Below are 24,224 nucleotides of genomic sequence, written 5' to 3' on the forward strand. Positions count from 1 at the left end.
AAAAAAGAAAACAAAAAAAATTGAAAAACGATAAAAAACTTTGTCACAAGAATATGAGAAGTTCATTGACCTGATTGCTGACTCTTCTTTATAAACAGCTTTTAATGAAGTGCATTTGGCAGAGTTTTGGTGCAGCACCAAAAACAAATATCCAGTATTATCAGAGAAAGCTCTTTCTGTTCTCCTCCAGTTTGTGACTGCCTATCTGTGTGAAACCGGATTTTCGTCGTACATGTCCACAAAAACGAAGTATCGCAACAGATTGGATGCAGAGTCAAACAATCATAACTCCAAATATAAAAAAAATGTAAAAGTAAGAGGCAAACTCACTCATCACACTGAGATTGTTCTGTTTCTGCTGGTTTGAAGTACTGTAAATGTTGATTAAAAATTATCAGTACTCTTTTTAAAAAACCTCATGTATTGTCGTCTCATTCTGTTTTACTTAGTCATTTTGCTACCAGCTTTTCCTATTTTCTCCTGGTTAGACCACAGAAAGTGTCGGCTGGTTCTATAAATTTTTTTCTGTTAACAAGGTAAAAAATTTAAAGTTTTCTAACTTGGTCAAACTGGTTGTTACAACTTTGATTCTTTTATTCTCAATGAGTATTTCACTGATTAAGCTTTATTGAACTGTAGGGGTGCTAATCGTAGACAAGTTATCATGTGATTAATCCATCCATTTTCACGCCTGCTTTTCCTGGTGAGGGTACCCGGCAAGCAACAAATGCAAGGCAGGGTACCCCCAATCATACATGGGGACAATTTGAAGGCCACAGTAAGGGCTGAGGGGGGAAATTTTGCCATGACACCGGAAACTTCCTATTCTTATTGAGAAAATGCCCAGGAATCTTTAATGACCACTGAGAGTCAGGACCTCAGTTTAACTTCTCATCCGAAAGATGGCGCCCAGTACAGTATAATGTTCCCGCCACTATACTGCGGCATAAGGACCCACACACACCGCAGGGTGGGCACCACTAGCTGGTCTCACTAACACCACTTCCAGAAGCAACCATAGTTTCCCAGGAGGTCTCTCATCCAGGTACTGACCAGGCTCAGCTCTGCTTAGCTTCAGTGGGTTGCCAGTTGTGAATTGAGGGGGGATATGGCTGCTAGCCTCATGTGATAAATGACTGAAATAAACTCAGTGGGCTCATGCAATGCTTACAATTAAAACAAAAGCAATCGATAGTATTCTTCCTTTATAATTGGCTAAATTGCCTCTGAATAGCAGTACTAGAACGCTTTTTGCAGCACACCGCCATAGCTAATCCTGAAAAGTAAGAAAAAGGTTGCTGGAGATCCACGATATTCGCTTCAACAGAAAAAGGGTTCCGTCACTGAAAAAGTTTGAGAACCACTTTTCTAGAGCATCTGTGAGGACACATGTGGAAAGTATGTGGAGGTGCATTTAAAACTAGAAACAGAAGACACCTCCTTACCTAAAGGAGTGTGGAACATGTTCCCCAGCCATGTTGTTGAAGATGGAACACTGTCTTCTTGCAGGAAATTGCTTTGGATCAATTAGCAACCAAATGAACTAGATGGTTTGAACAGCTTCCTCTCATTTATAATCACTCTTGTTTTCCTTCTTATGTTGGGTGGGGTGAAGGTGGACAGTTAAGCTCAATCTCAAATCCAGTGACCCACTGACACTGTCACTGGCTGGGGGGCCTGAGTGTTGCTGTTAACTGAGGACTGTGTCCCTGAAAAATGTGTCTTCCCTAAGATGACATGGTATGGTTGTAGTTTTTAAGTATGGTATTAGATAGTAATTGCCTATTGCAAATCAAAAGCGATGGAGTAGAAGAAATAACTGGTCACTCTAAAAAAACAATTTTAATTTAATGCTTACGCATGTCAGGTGTAAAGCAGTTATCTGTCAGTTGTATTCTTATTTTCCTATGCTTCTCCCATGCTTCTCTGTTTGAATTGTCTTTTATCTTAAACCTTTCTATGCCTCTGCACATTGTGCTTCAATGCACTGTAGCTTGCCTTAAGCATTGTACTGTATACCACAGTAAATTCAAGCACTAGCCAGCTTTCTGTCAAGAGACAAGAAGAAGTGTTTGTGGTTATCATATCATATTGTTACTTATCAAGATCCATAAATTATGGATTTTATTCCAGTGCCTGTTTCTCTCCTGCATTTGAATAAAACTGTTATGTTGGATATACGTTGCTATACTAGAGCCAAGATTGAATTGTTTAATGTGGATGTGGAGCAACATACTGTACCACAGAACCTCACTCAGGTGTCATTTTCTGGAATAATAAACTTGGCTCATGGAAGAAAACCAGTATTATTGGGCGGTCCCTTGCTAATGTTTTTTCTGGAATAGTTATGCCTTTTTCATATTCCAAAAGGTAAGATTAAACTTTATTTATTTTCACTTTCCACATTTCTATTGCTGTTTTATATGTTTTGAAATCCTCAGATGTCTGTGCTTGTGACCCAGGAGCAGCACGAGGCCTGCTTGCTTACACAGTGACTGCATTTGCCTGATATTAAGGTCAAGGCCATGTATGGTAAAAGCATACACTTGAAGTTGTTTTTTTTAGAAATTCAAACAGACCCGCAATATTTAAATCCACTCACAGAAGTAATTTATTCTGAAAATTTTCATTTATTTAATCATATATTGCAAAAACAAGTTTGCTGCTAGTTCTGAACCTCTTTTTGTGGCACAGTTCTGCTTTTCATTAATGTTGCCTAGCAACCTCATGGAGCATGTCAAAGCCAAGGAATCCTGGGTATTTTAATCTTTAAGTTGAACATCAAGTAAGATGTATATGTGTCCTCCAATTCTTTAAGAAAGAATAGGGAGATATTTTATCCCATGGAGTTTTACAAATTGTTCTATGCTGTAGCTTTCTCAGGATTCTTGGCACCCTAATTGCCATAGGTAAACTAAAGTCTGGTATACGTAAATATTTACTTTGCACCAAGTAGCTGCAGCTCCCAGTGTCACAGCTACTGTGCCTTTACCGGTATGCTCGCTTTTTAGCACCTGGTTTGAGTTAGTTCAAGGCCTTTGAATAGAAATGTCAATAACACTGTGATCTGTTTCCCCGCACAAAGAATCCAATGTGCAAGACATTTCAGGGTAGCAGTGTAATGATGTTCAGTAACCTCTTGAGGTCAGATTTATCTCTCTGAGATGGTTTCGATCCTGATAACACTGTCATTGAACTCAGTGATATCAAGCATTATCCCCCCCCCCCCCCCCCCCACAATGTTAGGTGACAGTATAATATTTTACCCTGGAGCAATTAGCAAGAAATTTATATTGTGAAATCAAGTCTGCTCAATAAAACCTGGTAGGGCTAAGACACTATAGTGATTACTTTAATTATCACTGATACAAATTAACAATCAACACATTGCAAATAACCTCTTCAGACCCTTCCAATCTGATTTCAGACAGCTTCACAGCACAGAAACTGCCCTTGTTAAAGTTACTAACTTTTTATGGCTGCTGCTTCTTGTTCACTATCCATCCAAGTTCTTCTAGACCACAGAGCTGCTTTTGACATTTTTAATCATGACATCTTACTCTCCCAGAGACTGTGGTTGTACTGTAGTTTTTGACATCGCTCTCAAATGGTTCAATCTTACTGATCACCGACACCTTGTCTGTTTTGGGGATTTTAGTTCTTAAGTTGGATTTGTTAAATCTGGTGTTCCCCAAGGCTGAATACTGGACCCCTGTTATTCAACATTTACATGTATTTACAAGATCACATGGTCTGAATGATCATTTCTATACTGATGATACTCAAATCTATGTCCATTCTAAGCTTCCTCTGAAGTAGCTGTTTCTGCAATCTCTAATTGCATCTCTCATACAAAAAAACCTGGGTAACTCAAAATTTCTTTCACTTCAATTTTGACAGGACTGGGGTCATACTACCCAACATCACCCATCACCTAAGTAAAGCCAGTGCAGTTACCCAGTAACCGTATTTGTGGATAGCGCTGTGTATAAGCACAAATATATATGTGCTTATATTTCAATCAAAAGTTTAAATAAAGAATTTAGGGATGATATTTAATGCTGACTTGACCTCTGACCCTCACGTGCAAGAATATTGTAAAACCATAATTCTTCCTTCTCGGAAATAGCACCAAGCTATGTCCTGTGCCCATTTATCACAACACAATTTGTAGAACTTGTTACTGCCACTCCCCGGCGTATATAAATCCACACTGAAATGTTCAGAATTCTCTCTTGGAGTCCCGGCACTGTCTTCCTATCAGGTTTTGAGTCAAATACAAACTCCTCATGCTCACCTATAAGTCTCTACATGGCACCTTTCTTCTCCTGACTCTGGTCTTCTGTATGTCCCCTAAGCTTTTACATTGTATGGGTGACAGGGCTGTGTCTTGCTGCATTCTAAAGCTCTGGAATTCTATCCCCGTGGATATCAGAGTGTCGCCTACACTGGGTGCATTTAAATCTAGACTTAAAACCTTTCTTTTCTATTTAATTAGTGTGATCCATGTATCTTCTGCTGCTTCTAACCATTTGTGTTTCTTATATGTGTTTATTTTGTAATTATTTTATAACTCTTTTCTTCTGTTTAAACTTTTTTACATTATTATTATTATTTCTTAAAATTCAATTCTGCTATCATATGTGTGGACTATGAATGTTGTTTTGACTTGCTAGGTCATAGATATTCCATGACCAGATTTTCTCTTCCATGTGTCTCCCTGAATAACTTTTTCAATATTATTTAAGTACAATTTAAAAAACAAATTTACCGCCTGACTCTTAATCCTTCATTATATGAAAATATTTTGTCAAACTGTTACCTTCCGTAATTCTGCTGTTGAAACCTAGAAAGTTCACTGGTTTCTCCAAATGCTGAACAAACGTCATACGTGAATGCAGTCACTAAACAAAACAGTTACCCTTGCATTTTAAATTGGATTCTGTTCCTTTTATTTAGGGGGTTTTCTAGAGCTTTTCTGAGAGTACCCACAACAGAAAGATTGATTCTCCTGTCTTGTCTGTTCTAGTCAAGCTCAAAAACTGTAGCCTTTAATGTATAGTCACTTACAGGGTACATCTTTTTCACTGTATGTAGTCAAAATGAAGGATGCAAGCCTTCCACATTTAATGTAACAGGTACTAACACTGTTATTAGTACTCCTCTGTCTGAGATAAAGATATTTTCTTTGGGAATCCTGGACAGGAACTACAGATGGAGTTCATTACAATTTAAAACCTTCTGAGATCTTTATTATCACGTTATTTACAGTAACTTTGGCATTGCAAAGGTGATTTTGAACTATGTGTATAATGACTTAAAAAAACAGATTTTAGGATTTTAGAAGGTAGAAGAACGCTGTCAATTTGTGTTGTGCTAAAGAACATTGTAGCTAGTGTGTGGCTACCTAATAAAGGTTTGCTTTTCTCCCAGCTTCACAGCAACAGGGGGTGGTACTCCTCACAAGTTTTAATACAGCTTGGGTTTCTGAGCCATATAATGATTTCTGTGCACTGCTGTGGTTTTCTAAAGTGTCCAGTCATCAATTTCAATTTGAGCCATGCAAGTCCTGTTGTCTGAAATAACAGAGGGGGAGTGTGTGTGTTCATTGTCAGGGGGGAGGTGCTCACCAGAGATTATGGAGTTAAAACTAGGTCAGGATCAAAGCAGTCATAGGCTTTCTGTAGCTCCTCAGCCCCAGCCCCTGTGTGGCACAAGACTGGAGCTGGAGCTAATAAATGAAGGGTTAAAACTTGCTTTTTTCTTCAGCCTAAGTGGAGTTGTTTTCAGCTGTTAAAAAAAGCAAACCTACTCAGAGCTGTACACCTCTGTGCTGGGTTTCCTGTTCAGATGAGGCCAAGACTTTGAAGTCATGAAACTGAACTCATTAAATCAGGGGCTCGAGTTTATAAATATCCGTATCTCAGGTACATCCTGAGCCTGAAGCACAAGTTGAACTAAGGCCTCCAAAGGAAATATGAGTACATGCTGTCATTTGTCTGAAGCAGAGGCCTGGGTCTGTCCATTTTGGACAAACTACCAGGTGTGGTAACACAGACACTGAACTTTATAGTGAAAATATTTACGGTGAGACAGCAGGATTTTATTGTCCCAAGCAAGCTAACTGAAGTACCGTACTCAAGGCTACACTGTAAGGCAGCAGTGCACCACCAAGCATTTGGACCCACAACCTTCCGGCTAGGAGTACAGAGCCCTAACCACAGCTCTGCACTGCTGCCTAGCTAAATCTTTACACCGTCTTCTACATACTGTGGGCCAAATAGCAGTACAAAGTCAAATCAATGTTATAACACCAGGGGCAAACACCAGTTTTACAACACTATCATGAGATCATTATTCTGTTTGTACATCAGAAGAGCAAGGATGTGACTGCAACTGACACATGGACAAAAATTGATATCACCAGAACCGTTAATGTCTAGATGAATTGCCATTGAGGTGCCAAAGATGAAAGCAACAAATCAGTGACAAAGACGAGAAAAGACCCTTATTTACTTTGAAACCTCTTGTGGGTACTGTGAGTTTCTGTGGAGAGAAGTGCTGCGGATTAACTTGTGGAAAGAAAAAATAGGAAGAAGACTATCATGAGGCTAGTTGCTGCTATTTTTAAATGTTAAAGCAGTGAAGTGTTTTTTCATTTGTGTTTAAGCACATGGCATTTTGGTCTAGTCCTTTTATGAATACTATCAGTGGTGTTTGAAAACTGAGATGTGCAGTCATCCCTTAACCCTGTTGATATCATGTATTCATCAAGCCATTTTGGCTCTCGCGCTATGCTTGTCGCACTTGTTTGAAAAAGTAATACCTCACTTACTGTGGCTCATTTAAAATGTGCTTCTTATGGAGAAAAGAACAGGTATGAACACATTGTGGTGGTAAATGTTCCGTGAATGCAGCCCAAAGAGAGTTCCACTTCACTTGCACCTCAGACAACCACATCATTTCTTCACACAGTCATTTCTGTGACACACATTCAGTGCAATCAAGGTCATGCACAGCCATGCAAAAGTATCCACCCCCTTCCTAAAAGGTTCCATTTCGTTGAATTATAAATTATATATACATGTTTTAAAGATTTTTAAGTTAAATCATATGAACCATTATTATTACACACAGAGGTCATTCCAGAAATTGTGTTTGACCCAAGTAATCTTGTGCACCTGAACTAATTTAGGTTTGCCATAGCAAAGGGGGTGAATACTTATGCAATCATATGCAATCAGCATATTATAGTTTTGAAGTTTTCTTGCAGGTTTTGCTAACATTTAGCTTCTTTTGCCCAGCAAAAGTATTTAGTTTGAGCATTCAAGCCTTCATTAAAATATTTACTTTTAAAAGGTGTACACATCATTTGTAACTCAACCAAACAGATCATCACTGACAGGGGGTGAATGTAAAATCAGTTGTGGTACAAAGCTTTTGCCCTTTTTTCATATCAAAATAGTGAATTGTGTCTTTGAGTTGATTCATAAAAATGTAACACATTTACTTTTAAACATGTTGATATATTCTTTCAGTTGGAATGCTGCATGTATGTATTTGATACCTGGCAACCTCCTTTGGATTGTGCAAGTAGCCAAGGGCTGATTTCTGAGGGGTGTGGCGAAAACCCCCTGTCTGTTCCTGCTCACATAAATAAAAGACGAAAATACAGGAAATGAAAAAGAGGAAAATGTGATCAGCTGGTGGTGATGTTTATTTAGTGCATCATCTTTTCCAGGTGTGACTCGCAAAGATAAAATCTCCAGATGTGAGTGTTCTCAGCGGCTAATACCTCTGTGGATATTTCATGACACATCACATCACTTTCAATAACTGGTTTTCTAATTCAGGAACATGGTAACCTGGAGTCTATCCTGGGAAGCAGTGGGTGAAAGGTGAGATATACCTTAGACAGGATGCCAGTGTATCATAATTAACCTATCTTGGACTATGGGAGGAAAGTGGAGGGCCTTGAGGAAACCCACACGAGAAACAGGGAGAACATGCAAACTCCACAGAGATAGTACCCCAGGAATTGAACCCAGGGCCCCAGCACTGCAAGGCAGTAATGCTAACCACTGGGTTACAGTGCCACCCACTATTAAATATCCAGTCCTTTAATATAGGGTTCTTAAGCGTCGGTAGTTTGGTGCAGACCTGGAAATTCTCAAGCAGTGTCATTTTTTCTAAAACACTGCCTCCTCCCTCTCCTGCACTCTAGCCCTAGCACACAGACTAGTCCTCAGCACCCTCACTTCGCGAGCAGTTCTGCATCCTGGCTTTGCCCAAGTCTGCACCTGCCCCCCTGTGCGTGTGATGAAACACGATTGTCTCTCCTCTGGGCGGGTGATGTAGGTAGTTGTTGCCATTCAGAGACAAGGACCTGAGAAATTAAACATATTTTCCACCAACCCGCAGAGTCATCCACCCACATTCCTCTCACATGCGGCAAGTACTATTGTCGTGCGACATGAGTGGAGCTGTGCTGCATCGTACAGATCCCTGGTAGATTAAAATGAGCACTGCCCAAAACCTGTGAATGCCTTATTTTTCAACACTGCTTCCATAACCCCTGGTGTTATTGTAAAATGGAAAGTGAGGCCTTCTTGTTCATTTCACTGGGCTGTGCTTAGTCACCTTTGTGGTGTTGTCCCACAGTATTGAGAAATGATTTTCTCTTGTACAAGTGAATGAATTAGGGCTCCTTTTGTGTTCTCCCAAGAATTTTTACTCGTTGGTGGTCAAAAGGGAGCTACATCACTCTGAATGCTGGCCAGGTCAGCAGCTTTCAAAAATGATTTTTAACATAAGTAGTACTCCAGGGGTGGGTTTCTCAGATTTGGTTTAGCTATACTCCCAGGCCTCTTTACATGAAATAACTTTAGATAGTCCAAGATTATTGCTAATTGGAGTTGATGAAACCCCCAGTAAAGCTTGCCAGTTCTCAAAGTTTACCACTTTTTCTTATAAAGGTTACATGTTCGTTAACCACCTCTTAATTATTAAAATAAATCTTTTTTTGTTACAGGAAGTTCCATTAAAATATTTATTCATAACTGAATGCCTTCAGGATTTTGGATTTTGAATGTTGTTCCAGAGATGTGACCCAAGGCATGATGGGATATCCCACAACCGTCTTGTTTCAATATTAGCTGTCTGCATCACTCAAGCCAAGCTGGCAAATGCACAGGCATGTGTGTGTGTGCTTTCTCTTGTGCTCAGTGTGGGATCACAGTAGTCTTAAAACTGACTCGCATGCCTATTTCTTAGCAGACATATGGAAACATACATAACTTTTTGACAAGCCTTTACTCTGGTAAAGGGAATATATATTTTTAAAGTCCTGGGGTTGTGGCATAAAAATAATGTTTATACCCCTTGGCGCACGTAAAAGATGTGAAGACTCAGCAGCTGTGTGTCTGGATTAGCAGACTCTTGCCATACAGCTGGGAATCAGTGTTCAACACATACCTGATACCTCAGCACTGCGTTCACACCTTGTCACGCCTGACTCATGGTTTACCTGCTAATTCCAAAGGACTTAACTGTACGGAGCTCGTCACATGCCCTTCCACACTTATAATTGCTTATAATCATTAATAATTGCTTACACTTATATAGCGCTTGTCTGGACACTCCACTCAAAGCGCTTTACAGGTAATGGGGACTCCCCTCCACCACCATCAATGTGCAGCCCCCACCTGGATGATGCGATGGCAGCCATAGTGCACCAAAACGCTCACCGCACATCAGCTATTAGTTGGGAGGAGAACAGAGTGATGAAGCCAATTCATAGATGGGGATTATAAGGAGGCCATGATTGGTAAGGGCCAATGGGGAATTCAGCCAGGACGCCGGGGTTACACCCCTACTCTTTTCGAGAAAAGCCCTGGGATTTTAAATCACCACAGAAAGTCAGGACCTCGTTTTATATCTCAACAGAAGGATGGTGCCTTTTTACAGTATAGTTTCCTTGTCACCATACTGGGACATTAAGACCCACACAGACTGAAGGGTAAGTGCCCCTTGCTGGCCCTACAAATATCTCTTCCAGCAGCAACCTTAGTTTTTCCCAGGTCTCCCATCCAGTTACTGACCAGGCTCACACCTGCTTAGCTTCAGTGGGTTGCCAGTTGTAAGTTGCAGGGTGATATGGCACCTGGTTTAAACTTATCCAGTTCAGTGTCACGGTGGGCCAGAGCCTGTCCTGGGAAGTATTGCATGCAAAGATTGATACGTCCTGGACAGCACCAGTCCATCAGAGGGCACACACAAACACAAGCACACACTAACACCACAGGCATTTTATACAGAAGCCAGCAAACCTACCCCTATGTCTTTGGACTGTGGGAGGAAACCCATGTGAACAGGGGAGAGAACATGCAAACTCAACACAGATAACACCCCAGGAGTTGAAACCAAGGCCCCAGTACTGGAAGGAAGCAAAGCTAACCAATGTAGCACCTTGCTGCCTCCCACTTCTTTTACAACATTTTTATTATGAGTTGTGATACCTGAAAGTTTTATTTCACTCTTCGACTCCTAGCTTGAAGGGCTATAGTTTAATGAATACATGCTTTGCTAGGCTTTATTAGGTTGAAATTAAAAGAGTATGAACATGATGTTGAAACTAGAAATTCAGACTTTACCGACAAAGTTTATGTGACTTGACTCCTCCATAACAAATATCATTCAAGTGATTGTGCCCTTGATTCACAATGAACTCCACTTGAGAAAACACATCAGCAGCTAAAAATTGATCACACTGTCTCACACTGATGTTTTTTTCCTCACACTTTTTGTCTGACTTTTTCTTTCTTAGTTGTATGTTCCTTAACTTGTTGTTTTTGATGCTGCTGCTGTTCTGTGTTTGTTTTCGGCGATTCCTTTAATGTCTTTGTATTCGAGCGCACATGCAAATAAGCATTCCATTGCAGTTGTGCACATGACAAATAAACTGAACTGAACAGTTTCTTTTAAGACATAGTTTTCCCCACACACCTTTGTGCAATATTATTAGCTCCCTAGGACCTTCTATGAAGTATTCTGTGGCCTATTTATTCATATTTTATTTTCATAATGGTCAAAAATCGAAACGACAGCAAGTAAAAAAGACAACCATTTCTTTATTATAGCACTGCACTTTTAGAACTGCACATGAAAGAAGTCCCTGTACAAATCCGTGACACAATTTAGTTGTGAACGCCTCTGAAACTTGAATAGGGTTGTGCGTTCATGTGTGTTGCTGCTGACTGGTGAGGAGACAGTTACTGTGATCCTTTAGCTCTCTGTATGAGCTCCAGTGTATAAGGTGCACCACAATAGGAAGACGCCAGGAGAGACAATAGCTCCGTTCAGCTGTGCCAGCTCTGCCTCTTTCTTTAGAAAGAACACAAGAGGGAGCAATAGGGGGCAGGAAACTGACAGCCTATGGGAACACAGCAGCCCTTTTGGACTTAAATTGCTAATTCTGCTTTGATCTAAAGTGTGTGTGTGTGTGGGGGGGTAATTCAGGCCAACTTTCACTAAACTCCTCTCCCTCCGCTGCCATTGCCCAGTCATTTGGCCTTTTTTTAATCTTTTACTTTTTACTGCCAGATGTAGCTGAGTATCTTGAGTGCCAGAGGTACTAGGGTACCAGACAGGGCTGCCAAGAGGGTAAATGACAAGGCAACATTTAAGGCCTGTAGGCGAGAATCTGGGGGAAGGAGGTGTTACTTATTGATTGAAGAGCACTTACAGCATTACGTCTGAGAATGTGGGAGGCAGGGTAAGACTTGATCGTTATGGTGGAGGGATTCAGAATGGCAGAGAAGGAGGCCTGGGGGTTACGAGGTCAGTTTAGGATGTACCAGAATCCTAGTGCTCAGAACACGTGGACTGCAGGAGAACAGAAGAGACTCTGGCATCAGGATTAGAATTTGTGGTTAGTTGACAATTGAGCCTGAGTTTAGATACAAGTGTGTGGTCCCTTGTTTAGGACTAAAGGTAGGGAAATGGGATGGCCTCATATTAAATAGAGGATATTCCTCCTGTAATTTGGAGAAAATGCACCCATCGTTTTTGTCTATCTCTCAGCTGTAGAGTAGAATTGTATTCTCTAATAAAGTGTAGCTTTTTGCATTTCTTTTTCAGTAAGAATTATTTTCTTGCAGGAGGAGCATCTCAAAGCTGTCGGGAGAAGAGTTTTTTGAGAGTGAAGTTGTTAGGGAGAAAAAAACCCAAAGGAATGAAAAGTAGAGAAAGAAGAAAAGGGATTCATTAATTCCCAGAAGCTCTTAGTCGGGAAATTGGCACCTATTCCTCCTGTTGGATTTTTTTTGTTGGATTTTGTGTTGTTTTTGCTGAAAAGATTTTCAGGGTTTTTTTTCCCTCATTTTTTTCCCTTCATCTTCACAACCCTGAATGGCAAAGAGCCCAGAGGTGGCTCTGAAAGACAGGGCTCGACAATAAACCATTTGAGCCTCTTTTGTGCAGAAAGTTAAAGAACAGAAGAGGATTGGGGGGGGGGGGCATTGGGGAGGGGGCCATGATTCGTGGAAACCGAGGCAGAGAGAGACACACACACGGGGACCTTTAACTCTTTCCCTACAGATCAGAGGATCTGACTGAACTCTCTGCCATTGCTCTGGCAGATACATCATTGTGTTTTTACAGCACACAGAGGTAAAAAGATGCCTGCTGGTTGGTGCTGCAGACAAAATGTATATCTGTATATAAGTATAAAAGTCTCCATGTCCCCTTTTGACCTGCTGTAGAGGATGACCACTTTGAGCAGCCCACAGGCCACATGTACTTTTTCTCCCAAATGTACTTGAGCAATTCAGAGGCCTGCCAAACTGCAATAATCCCCACTAAAACAAGTGTGATTGTCTCATTTTTTTTGCGATTTTATGATGGCTTGTGTGAATAGCTGCCTTCTGCATGAATGGCTGTCAATATCAATACCTGCATAAAAGCTGAGTTGTCAGATACAGATGTGTTTGGGTTTGTTACATTTTGTGCTTGACATTTATTCTTTTTGTATCCTTTGTTGTCTCTGTGGTCAAAGTTCCAAGTTCCAAGAGACCACTTTCTCATAACACTGTGGACGATGCATCCATTAAGTCTTATGTCACCAACAGCTTTGATCCACTACCCTGTCATCTCTGATGGTAGCACGTTGTCAGGCAATCCAACAGAAATTGATTTCAAGGTTTATTTGCACTTTATAAAAAGCCAGCAACTCCGAATCTCGGAGACCCAAGGGTCACCCGGTGACACACTCACTGTACATCTTACAGGATGTCCATCTTACCCTCCATGAGAGCTGAACTGGTGGTTATGCTTCCTTTACTGCACGCCTGAGCTGCTCAAAACTTCTAACTTCACTTCATAACCTGCTTATACCTCTGACTCATTTATCTTCCACAGTGGAAAAACACTAATTCGGGGCACACTGTGACTACAGCATAGACTGTCACACAATAAGGCAACTGTAAATGGGGCTTCTATTATTACAGTTCAGCTCCTGGCCACCCACCCCTCACTCCCACTCATCTAACCTGCTTAAAAGGCAGAAGTAAAAACAGCTTTCCTGTGATCCCCGGAGAGATTTTTTTAATACCGCCTCTTCTTCCTAATCTAAAGCAAAGAGCCCCCCCTAAATGCCGAAACCACAAGCAGCCTGGACATTTCCTCCATCCCCTGGCTCTCCCATCCGCCCACTGTCAGGCGCAAGCAGTCTGCTGATATCCTGGACAGTGGCAGCAGCCATGGTGAAGAATACAGTGCATTACCCCCTCAGACTTGATCCCAGACCGGGGAACGTGTCTACAGATCTGCCCCCATTTACATCCTGTCATTAATGACAAAATTCTAGCAATATTTATGCTTTAGAAACATTTCGTTAGCAAATGTATATTGATCAAACATTTGAATCACTTTTAGTTTGTGTTAAAAAAATAAAGTGTGATGAAGCCTCTATCAGGGCATTGAAGTCTGTAGTTGATTTCCCTGAGGTTTATTAATATCTGCACCAGGGAGGCACGGTTGTCAGAGGGAGGAATCTCCTGTTATTTATGGAAGAATTAAGAACCATCAGTCAAGCCTGTTTTGAAAGTTGTTCACTGTCAGTTATGTTTGTTTTTAAATACTTGTGCCATTTTCCAAGGTCTCCTCATCTGTGTCCTGTCTCTTTGCACGTAGGAGATGTTTCAGCAGGTCAGGCCAGGCGTGTCAGTTCTTGGCCTACATGACAAGAGGACTCAAAAGAAATCTGGCCAAAATTAATTTGTAGTGTCTAAGGAAATAAAATAATTTGAACACTGCTCCCATTGATTCCAGGTCAAAGTTGTTGTTTCGTCCAGATAATAAGCTGCTTGATTATGTCCGGCAAGTAATTTCATGTTGATGGAATAATTGACGCGCTGTAAGAGGTTGCTTCAGTCCATCTGATTTGGAAAGGACGTTTATGTCTCTGTTTTGATGACTCAGGTCAAGTCAGGAGACTGAAATTCAAATTGTGTTTTTTAAATGAAATTTTGAAAGGCTTCCAAGGCATTTAGAAGCTTGCTCTGAAAGAGTGTTATAATGTTTCGGAAAGAGGTCATCTTCCCAGTGTTGTCTGCCCAGTACAAACCATGACAACTGACGTAGATGGGTCTCACAGGTCTCATTAGAAGCTGCTTTCTAGAGAATTAAAGGTAATAGGAAAGGATTAGTTCATATACAATTTAGGCCTAACTAGATTAGCATGCATGTAATGTTGTTTGTTTGTCACAGTCTGCCACCATTGTTCTAAGTTGCTTTAGCCTTCGGCTCTACTGTATCAGCAGGAAACTGAGCTGAGAGGGTTCTTACTGGCCAAAGAGCACGTACACACAAGGGAATATCACACACTGCATACCTTGCCTTTAACCTTAGTGATCCATATCTGCAACAAGTTTTGTTAGCTGTATCTGATGCCCTTTCAATTCTGGTATTCTAGGTGCCTTTTAGTAGGAGGTGTGTAGCTTCTGTGAGAGTTAGTAGTAACTTGTATATTGTACATGTATATTGTACACTACGTAATTCTATACAATAATGGAAATCTTGCTTGCTTACAATGCATTGACTTTTGTCATCTTAATTAAGTAATGAAGCAGCTGTTTTGTCCATTTTATTGTTCTAAAAAGCATGTGGATAAAAAACATTTCAGCATTGTGGGAGGAAAGAGCCTAGAATCTTAATATCAACGTGGCGACCATTGTCTTTAGAAAATAAATATCTGCACAGAAACAGAAGATTAGAAGAGATATGACTGAAAAGAAGTAAAACATCAGCAGCCAGAACAGTTTTACATCTGCTAGTAGAATTCAAAAGATTATCTCTTTTAATATTGCACCTTTCGTGAATCAGAGGAAGCCATAAATTGTGACCTCTGAAGGCTGGGTTCTTTTTCCTGAGCTTCTGAACTGTTGAGAGCTCACATCTAGTCAAATGTAGCCAAGAGTGGATGAAAGGATCTCTGGAATGGCAAACTTAAACTTGACTTTTAGTGTATCATTTTTCCTTAGTCACTTACAATGGTCTGGCAACTGTGGTTCTCTCTTCACTTTCCTGTACAGCTTTGATTTTTAACTTGCCTGGCTTTCCTCAGAATATGCAAAAGGTGAGGGAAGAGTTAAGTCTGTTTCCTTGTGCAGCAGTGGTATAAATTAAAACCGGCTAGTAATCACATTGAAGGAATGCAGTCTGTATACACTGTTAAACACTCCCTAAGCTCTGGATTTATATCACTCTCTCAGTACTCCCTTCACAAAGGCCTCTTTGTTCTCAGGGCTCTTGTAAAGCAATGCTCTCCCCCCTCCAACCTCCAGAGAAGCCTTCATAACAGCAAGCTACAGGCGCAGCACAGCGGATCAGATTCCCTCCTTTTTTCTCATTCATTCTTCTTTAGGGGGGAAATTGTCCAGGGTTGTTAGCATTTCCAAAAGGGAAGAAAGAAGAACCAAAGAAAAAAAAAGAAAAAAAAGAAAATAAACCAGAGAATAATGAGAGAGTGGAAAAAAAAGTGTTGCTGATGTTAACCTTTTCAGCACTGGTTGCGTGCCACTCACAGAAAGGTGCTGCATGGATTGTTGTTTTTTCAAGTTTAAAAGGTGATAAAAAGTGAGGAGTGACAGCACTGAGAAAGACAGTCATTACAGAAAATGCACTTTAGGCTGCAGGATTAACTCTTCCCCTCCCCCCCACACACACACAAGTAAAAACACTCTTTTTTTAAAGAAGCAGTTTTTTTTTGCTGAGCTCTGCAACCCGGACAGTGGTTCAGTTGTTTGTTAAATTGAAAATCTCATGCCCGTTAAATACCCCCTGCTACTTTGAGTACTACTTGAGTAGCAGTGCGGCCTGAATTATCTGTAAAGAACTAAAAGATATCATTTGATGCTGGGAAATTATAGCCTTGTATGCACAGAACTTCCAGGAGACAAAGCGTTAAGGTTTTTTGTGTGTAAAATCCAGTTAAATGCCTTAGGCAATCTTAAAGAGCAGGTTTGAATCTGTACCCTGAGAATTCAGAACGAAATGCTTTTATTGGCAAGGGACTAACGACATAAAAATTCAGTAAAACACATTATATATTTTAGAGATGATGTTAAAACCAAATATCAAATAGACCTTTCAAATTCCTTTGTTAGCACCCCCCCTCCCCCCAAAAAAAAATAAAGAAGCCAGGCCAGAATTCAGAGGGGGAGTTCCAAGACCACAGTGCTGAGAAAAGCAGAGGAATTTTATGCCAAAATAGAATCCAATTTACATGGTGAGAAAATAGGAAAAGCTCCAAAATGAAATGCAAGCCCTCTATGGGGCATTAAAGACTCACCAGGCAGATGGCTGTAACCCCTGTCCTGTTGTGGATCTAAGTTGCACTGGCCATTTCACCAATGAGCTTCAGTCTTTAGCAAAATGCTGATTCAGAATGGTTTCTGTGGAAGAAAATATATATGTACATAGCCAACAATTTCCCTGGGCATTTCTTCAAATTGGTGTGAGAAAGGTTAGCTGGACAGAGGAAGCTCTAGGCCTAATGCCCTTTTCTTAACCTTCCCAATATCCTCAGGGGCACAGTATATTACATCTATTCTGTTCAACTGGAGAGGCTTTGAATATCTCGAACGTCTGCCTCCTCGCTTAAAAATGGACCACTGGGGGCAGTGTAAGCTAGTGCTGCAATTGAAGGATGTTTGTTGTGCCACTCACTAGGGCTTTTTGAATGTTCTGCCCTAATTTGGTTTGTCATAAATTGGTACTCATACAAATGAGATGCATGTCAACACAAAAGCAGATTGTTTCAGTTATTCAGGCCACAGCAGTTTCTGTAAGAACAGAGAGGTAGTGGCGCATATGACAGCTCATTCTCTGTGTCCAACTCAATCACAGATCGGCCTTTGAGTTTTCCTGCAAGAGGAAGTGTAATGGCTCACTTGTACATGTTTGCACTGCTCTAAGTTGTTGTCTTTCCTTACCTGAGTTACATGAGGCCATTGCCTTAATAGCCTGCCTCATTTGAAATCACTGGTGTCACTTTATACTACTGTCACAGCCATGAGGAATCAGGCTTCTGGTCCCGGATTTCAATCACTTTTGAAAGAACTCCCCATATAACACTCAATGGAGATCTTTCTGTACCTTAACTATGATGAAATTATAACGATGGTGTAATGCAAAGGTATTGGTGAATGACATAAAACACGTTCCAGATACTTACACATATGGTACTTGGCCTTATAGACTACGGAATCTTCCATAGTTAGCTCTGTCTACTTCTGTAGGTTTTTCACATGCTTCTCTTTTAAACAAAGAAACTGGACAAACTTTCCATAACTCTGACTGAAAATAAGGTAAGCTGATCTAAAATGGAATGACAAGTCAGATAACCCAGTAGTTTGAAGAGTTGGCACCTCCTAAACCATCAAATTAGGTTGGGTACTGTAAATTGAATTCAGAAACTGCAATTCACATAATATCTTTTTATTATTAAATTCTTTGGCTAATCATATACTGTACACTGGTACCCATTTCTACAGCTGGTCATTTTACTGAAGCAATCTAAAAGTGCAGTGTGTTGCTCAAGGGTATAACAGCAGTGTCTCACTTGGAATTTGAACCCACAACCTTCCATGACTTGCCATGAAGTGGCTACCTCATTCTTACGGCCAGGTAGATCTGCTTTTTGTGGTGTAGGTTAGAGATAAAGAAAGCCTGTAACTAAATCCATGAAAAGCCACAGGGTGCTTCCGCATCACAAGAATACAGTCACAGAGAAAAGTACTGGTAAACTTTACCTGAAAATATTATTTTCCTATTCATTTCATTGAACAAATATTGCTTGTTAAACTAGTGTATACTGATTTATCAGTGCTCTCGTTTCAAAGTTTGCTGAATAATCAAAATTGCTGACAAAGGTATTGGCACTCCCTGTGTGTGTTCAGTTAGTTCACCTGGAGTTTCAGTGTTCAATAGAGTTTTGGAACTTGTACGTTAGTGTAGTTTGGCAACGAATATTTGCTAAACTTAAGAAATTAGCAGCACGGTTTTGAGCAAATAGTGCCCATACTAAGCAAGTTGCTGACAATACGTGGCTAGCATTTATATTTCCAGGTGGTAAGGAGCAAATTCTGTCAGGATTTGATTACCTTTTTATTCCAGCAATCAGAATAGTGCTTCGCTCATATGTGGGTTGTGAGGTGAAGCTTGAAATTTGGGACCCCTCATGATTTGGGTTAGAAAAACTGTTACTGGATACAGGCTTTCTTTGAGGCAAGAAACAAAATAGTGGTACAGTTTTAAAAACAGCACTTCTTCGAGGGGAGAGCCAGCTATTTTTGGGCCTTTGTGGGGGCGGGACGCTCTGAGCACAGGAAAAGTTCAGATAAACAGAAGAACTCCCAAGCTGAGAGGACTCCCGCCCAGCAGTGTTTACTTTGAACTTGAGCAAGGAAAGAAAACCAACACTGGAGGCCTGTGGTCCATCAGCAGGGCCTGGTGTACTATCCACCTCACTACACCCCGACATTAGAAAAATTGCAAGCATGTCACTTTCCATGCACTTTCACTGATCCTCAGCAAAAAATGTAACATATACTGTACTGCTACTATTTTTTTCTGCACCAGCATTTTTTAGGTTAACCATGAGAAAGCCAAAAGCAATAGCCAGCCGAGCGGTAGGACTTGTTCCCTCTTGTTCTGCGTTTTTTAGGTACTGCGTGAACCCCCCCACATACATTTTCCCCAATGAAAAGATATGCTCACACCCCCGCCAGCCCACACAATCACCCACATGTTGGGACTCGCGTTCTGACAGAGCCAAAAGACTTCATTGACATTCACTGGCTACACGGTGAGGTCTGAAAGCATTGGATTGCCTTAATTATTATTTTTTCTTGTTTTTTTTGCTCTTTCCAGATCTCAGATCTTTACCAAAAAAAAAAAACAGTGCCTTTTTTGTCACGAGCAGAATTTTGCATGGCTTTTTATAAGTAATGAAGATAAAAATCATAAGCATTGTAAAAAAATACCAGTGAAGACAGAGATAATAAACCAAAACTTGCAGCTTAATTACACAAGTCTATGCAAGGTGCATACTCTAGAAATTGGCAAGCAAATGTCTAAACAAGACCACAAGCATTTGTTAATCAGTACCACCTCTGTGACAATACCTGGATGGTTTTAGCTCTAGTGCAGAACATATTAAGCCTCTTTTTGATTTATTCTGGTGAAATCGCTTTATTCTACTTAGGGAAAAATGTGACAAATTCATCTGTGTACTCATTATAGCCTTATAGATGTTTTAAACAAGTGATCAACACCTGGCATATTTTATGTTCTTGTAAAGCTAGATAATATTACTGGAATAGAATGGGGATTTTAGAAAGAGTTAACCTATTCTCTCCACCAGCACTTACCAGAAATACCAGGCCAGGTTGTTTTCTTACATTCTCTAGATAGCTGAAGGAGAATAATTGCTGTTAACAGCAATAACTCAAATGTCCTTATTAAGGTGCTGTCTAAAAATATCACTGAAAATATCTGCAAAGGGCTGTGTAAACATACTGTATCTGGGCATTATTGGACAGGAATTGTGGTTTTTGACTTTAAGAAGATGATTTGCTTCTGTTTCTTAAATACTGAATTGTGTAACATGTCTGTGTGTGATTTAGCTAATTTTATTACTTTCCAGAAATAAGTAGTCTGTGTGAATCGGGAAATCAGTCGTTTTGTTATCGAATGGATTTACACGTACAAACTCCTCTGTGTCTTTTTTTCCATTTGTCACAAGAAGACCTATTTTATACTATATTTTGTTCTGGCCATTTAGAAAAAAAACACATTACTACCATGGGTCTCATACTTTCATTAGGATTTACATTTCCAGTTTGCGTGGTTGGAAATGAAACAGGAATTGTCAAAGCATTATTGAATTAGCAAAAATGTTTTTTCTCAATCCCAACTGATTTTCTACTCAATGTGAAGAGTCTGCTTTCTCCCTGTAACCTTTAGACCTCTGTGACATGGTTTCATGTGAGAAATGGCTGGCAGACACCCATTTTTGATGATAGCACCTGCCAAGTGCAGAAGGTCTGTTATTGAAAATACCACACAGCTCTGGGAATAGCTTTATTTTTAACATTTCTCAGAACAAATATTCCAACTGTTAAGAAAGTAGCACAGTGTCACAGCTTTTACAGGCGGACAGCTGTTGTCTCTGCCCTCAAGGTCAGGTGTGTACCAGTCTGTGGCAGGCATACCGGCAGACTTCCTGTTTGGACGCTGTGTGTATTAATGGTTCTAAAGCAAGCTATGTATCTAAACTGGTATGTGAGATTTAACCTAGTGCTTTGTTTTTGAATTGAGCTATAAAGGGTTCTACACAAAGAGCATTCTGAATTAATTAAGTTTCTATAGGCATGATTTAAGGGTTTATCAGCATTCATCAACACTTGGAAGCTACGTTACAGCAGCCTGTGTTTTTGGAATGTTCAGAATGTGTCAGTGTCTTGTGTATGTAATTATCCTGAAAAACCAAACATGAACTAAGTCCTGTTTCCGCAAAATAGTCTCTGTTCCAAACATTGTCTTAAGACATGCTTCCTATTGTTTTGAGTCTACTTGCATTCCATTTCCAGGTATTAGTATCTGACTCTGATTTCTAGGCCCAGACCAAAGTAATTATTCTCCCTGATTTTTTATTTTGCTCTAGTCCAGTATAAGACGTTAATGCACTTCAATCCAGTCTTGGCCTAACAATACCGTTCCTGGAAGTAAATGTGTTGAAGCTCTATTCAGCATTTTTAATTACAGGCCTTCCCGTGCAGTCAGCAGATGTGGATTCATCCGTAGCCAAACACATCTGCGAGAGGCCGTTCTCATTGAAGAGTTGCTCATCCAGATTGTACGACCAAGTGCGGCTCTCCCCTGTGGCCCGTGCTCACGCACACAGTGAGCAGACGCGGCCTTGACTTTGCTCTGATGCGTTGGGAGATGTGTGGCACACATCGAGGACACCGTGTTCTATCGCAGGGAAGGAAAACACATGCACTCTCACACACAGTCGCAAAAAAAAACCTTAATGGGTTGTTTTATTTTTTAAACTGCCTTTTTCCTTCCCTCTCCTGGTCCCAGCTGCCTGTCTTTTTGTACTGTGATCTCACACACGGACAGCTGTGCGGGCCTGGGACTGTTTTTCCATTGTGAATGGAGTCTTAGCACACTAAAGCTGGATAAGGCAGAGTCCTGGCTGGCAGGGCTGCAGAGCTTGCTGTTTAAAGAACCGGCTCAGACATTTAATCCAATATCTGGGAGCCTCATTCATAAAATCATATTAAGTTACTAAGATTTTGAAATCCTAAGTAGCTTTTTATTCCCATTTTCATGGGATTGTTTTTAATTGAAAAATCTCTCAACTGTACTGTATATCTTTTCCTCCTTGCACGTCCCTGTCTTTACAAATTGCAACAAAGGTCTGTGACGCGTCCTCCCATGGGCAGTGGGAATATTAGGGGAAATATGTACAGCAGAAAAGAAGAAAATGCTCATTGTTTACAGCCGTTTCTGGCACCTGCATCATGTCTAGGACTTGAGGTAGGCAGATTGTATAACGGTTTTGTGAACTAATTCCAATAAAAATCATAAAGAACAGTGGGATTTCCATGCCCTAATTAGGGGCACAGCGGTGACTGTCAGCACAACCATTACATCAAAATTGCAAATCTAGGTGTTTTCATGGCTTACTGGAACAGAATAATAACTGTGCAGGATGTGTGTTGAATGTGTAATATCTAAGTAGATCTCTCCTGAACAATATTGAGAAAGAAAGGTGTTCATGATTTTCATTCTGGAGATAAAAGATAAGCAGTAACTTGCTCCAGGCTCCTTTTTTACTGTTCTGTTTGTGATGTCTGACCAGCTGTAGAAAAAGAAACATACAGTTCTTGCATATTTGTAGTGGCTTGGTGCATTTAACTGAGGATGATCAGTGATCAGAGTTTCTTATGAAATATAAGAAGCTAATATGTGTGCTGTAGTATTGGGGCTGACATTTGATCTCCAAGAAGTCTATTTTTGGGTTCTTTATTCTATTAAAGGAGACAGGACTGGCATGGTTTGGATGTTATACAAATGTAATTTCTTAATTCTTTAATGCACCTGAGTCACAGAATCCAGGAGCTCCTCACCTGCTTTGAGCAAAGCCCGATGAGAAATGGTTCCTCTGAGAAAGACTGTAGGAAGAGGACAGAGCCTGGCTGTCTGTCTGTCTGTGGTCTTATTGTGTTTCCATCTGCTTGCCGATCAATTACCAGGCTGTTTGTCCCCCATTTCCGAAGCTGCTGTCCTTCGTGCTGTTTGTCTCTGTCTGATGCGCCTGGATCGACAGGAAACTCTCCTTGCGGAGCTGGGAGGGGAGTCGGTCACAAAGAACTGCATTGTTCTGCTGTTAATCAGTGAGGGACATGGGTTCGCTTTGGAACTGTTACTGTAGGCCTCAACACAGCTGCCCAAGATTCATTTTACAGTCCCTGGAGGCTGGGGGCTGAGGGAAGAGAAAGATCTTTTTTCATGAGCAACAACACACTTTACTAATTGTCAGCCATTCCATTAATAGTTTGTTTTTATTTTTGAGGGGTTAAGCCTCATTTTGAAATTAAGGAGGTAAAATAAATTGTGTATCATTGCTTTACTGGTGCAATGTTAAATTAGCTCATAGTGCTTTTGAAGTCTTTTACTGAAGAGAAGTTGTCAGCGTTTGTCTTACATTGCAATCTAACAGGTATTGTGATTTATAACACTTCTTTGTATTTATTTTACTTATTTTTCATTATACTTGCAGTTCACAGCCCCATTCTACAATTTAAAGGAAACACATGAATTAACTTTGTAGGAAACATAATTTTATAAATGATAAAGATTTGTTTTGCTGTTTTATCTACTAAAAATGTAGAATGGTCTTTAAAATTGCCACACAAAAAGAGGTCCAAGAGTATTTTTCAAAAATAGACATGTAAAACATAGTGAAATCTTTTCACCAGAAGTATTTTAGATACAGTAAGTCAGCTTGAACTATGTTGATATCAGAGTTAATTATTTTAAACCTTTCTTTATAGTACGTGTTGTGATGACAGTTGGGGTGGCAATGAGAGTTTACTTTAACACACTGTGTGTTTTATGTATGACACATTCTTATGTAAGATTTAAACTTCTGAAACTGCTTGAATGCAAGATTGCTAGACCTGTTGTTAGGTCTGAACATTGGTAGGTCTGTAACGTTTATGACACATTCGATAAAGTACGCCTTGGTTGACGATAAGCCTTAATTGAAGGCAGGTTTCCTACCAACATTGTGCTGCATGCTCCTCTGTGGCAAACAGTAGCATAGGAATAAGCAGAGGAATGAAAAAATCCACTCCAGAGAAATATGTAACTGAGCTATTTAAAGATTAATTCTGGTTAAGACCAATAGGCTTATTAGTAACTGAGCAAAAAAGAACGCAAGTGTCAGACAATTGCTAGCATTACAAACCCCCATTTCACTGAAACTTACTCACTTCGAATGAGACTGCATGAAAGAAAATTGCAACAAGAATGCAGGCAATCCGGGCAATCCTTTAATCCCATAAAGGCTGACTGCAGTTCATCATTAGGCTAGGTTAAGAGTCCGTTAATAAAAGTGACGTTGCATTTTACTCATATGGTTTCTTACT

General features: G+C 40.2%; 1 protein-coding gene across 4 annotated transcripts in view; it reads left to right on the plus strand.

Moving 5' to 3' along the window:
* The window catches only part of rad51b (RAD51 paralog B), a 182,967-nt gene that overhangs the window by 153,154 nt on the left and 5,589 nt on the right, over positions 1-24,224 (plus strand). Inside the window, exon 9 of one of the 4 annotated variants that reach the window (XM_088648770.1) lies at positions 12,159-13,413. The exons of 2 other annotated variants lie outside the window; for them this stretch is intronic. Coding sequence is in view for 1 of the 2 variants with exons in the window: in XM_088648768.1 (XP_088504894.1) it covers positions 12,159-12,268 (110 nt within the window). In the remaining variant the exon portion in view is untranslated. Of the gene's footprint in view, positions 1-12,158; positions 13,414-24,224 lie in introns of those variants that run through there. One more of the 4 variants, XM_088648768.1, reaches the window with a different exon arrangement.

The sequence above is a fragment of the Lepisosteus platostomus genome, chromosome 10, assembly GCF_059453375.1.
Source record: "Lepisosteus platostomus isolate fLepPlt1 chromosome 10, fLepPlt1.hap1, whole genome shotgun sequence".
NCBI classification, from domain to species: Eukaryota; Metazoa; Chordata; class Actinopteri; order Semionotiformes; family Lepisosteidae; genus Lepisosteus; species Lepisosteus platostomus.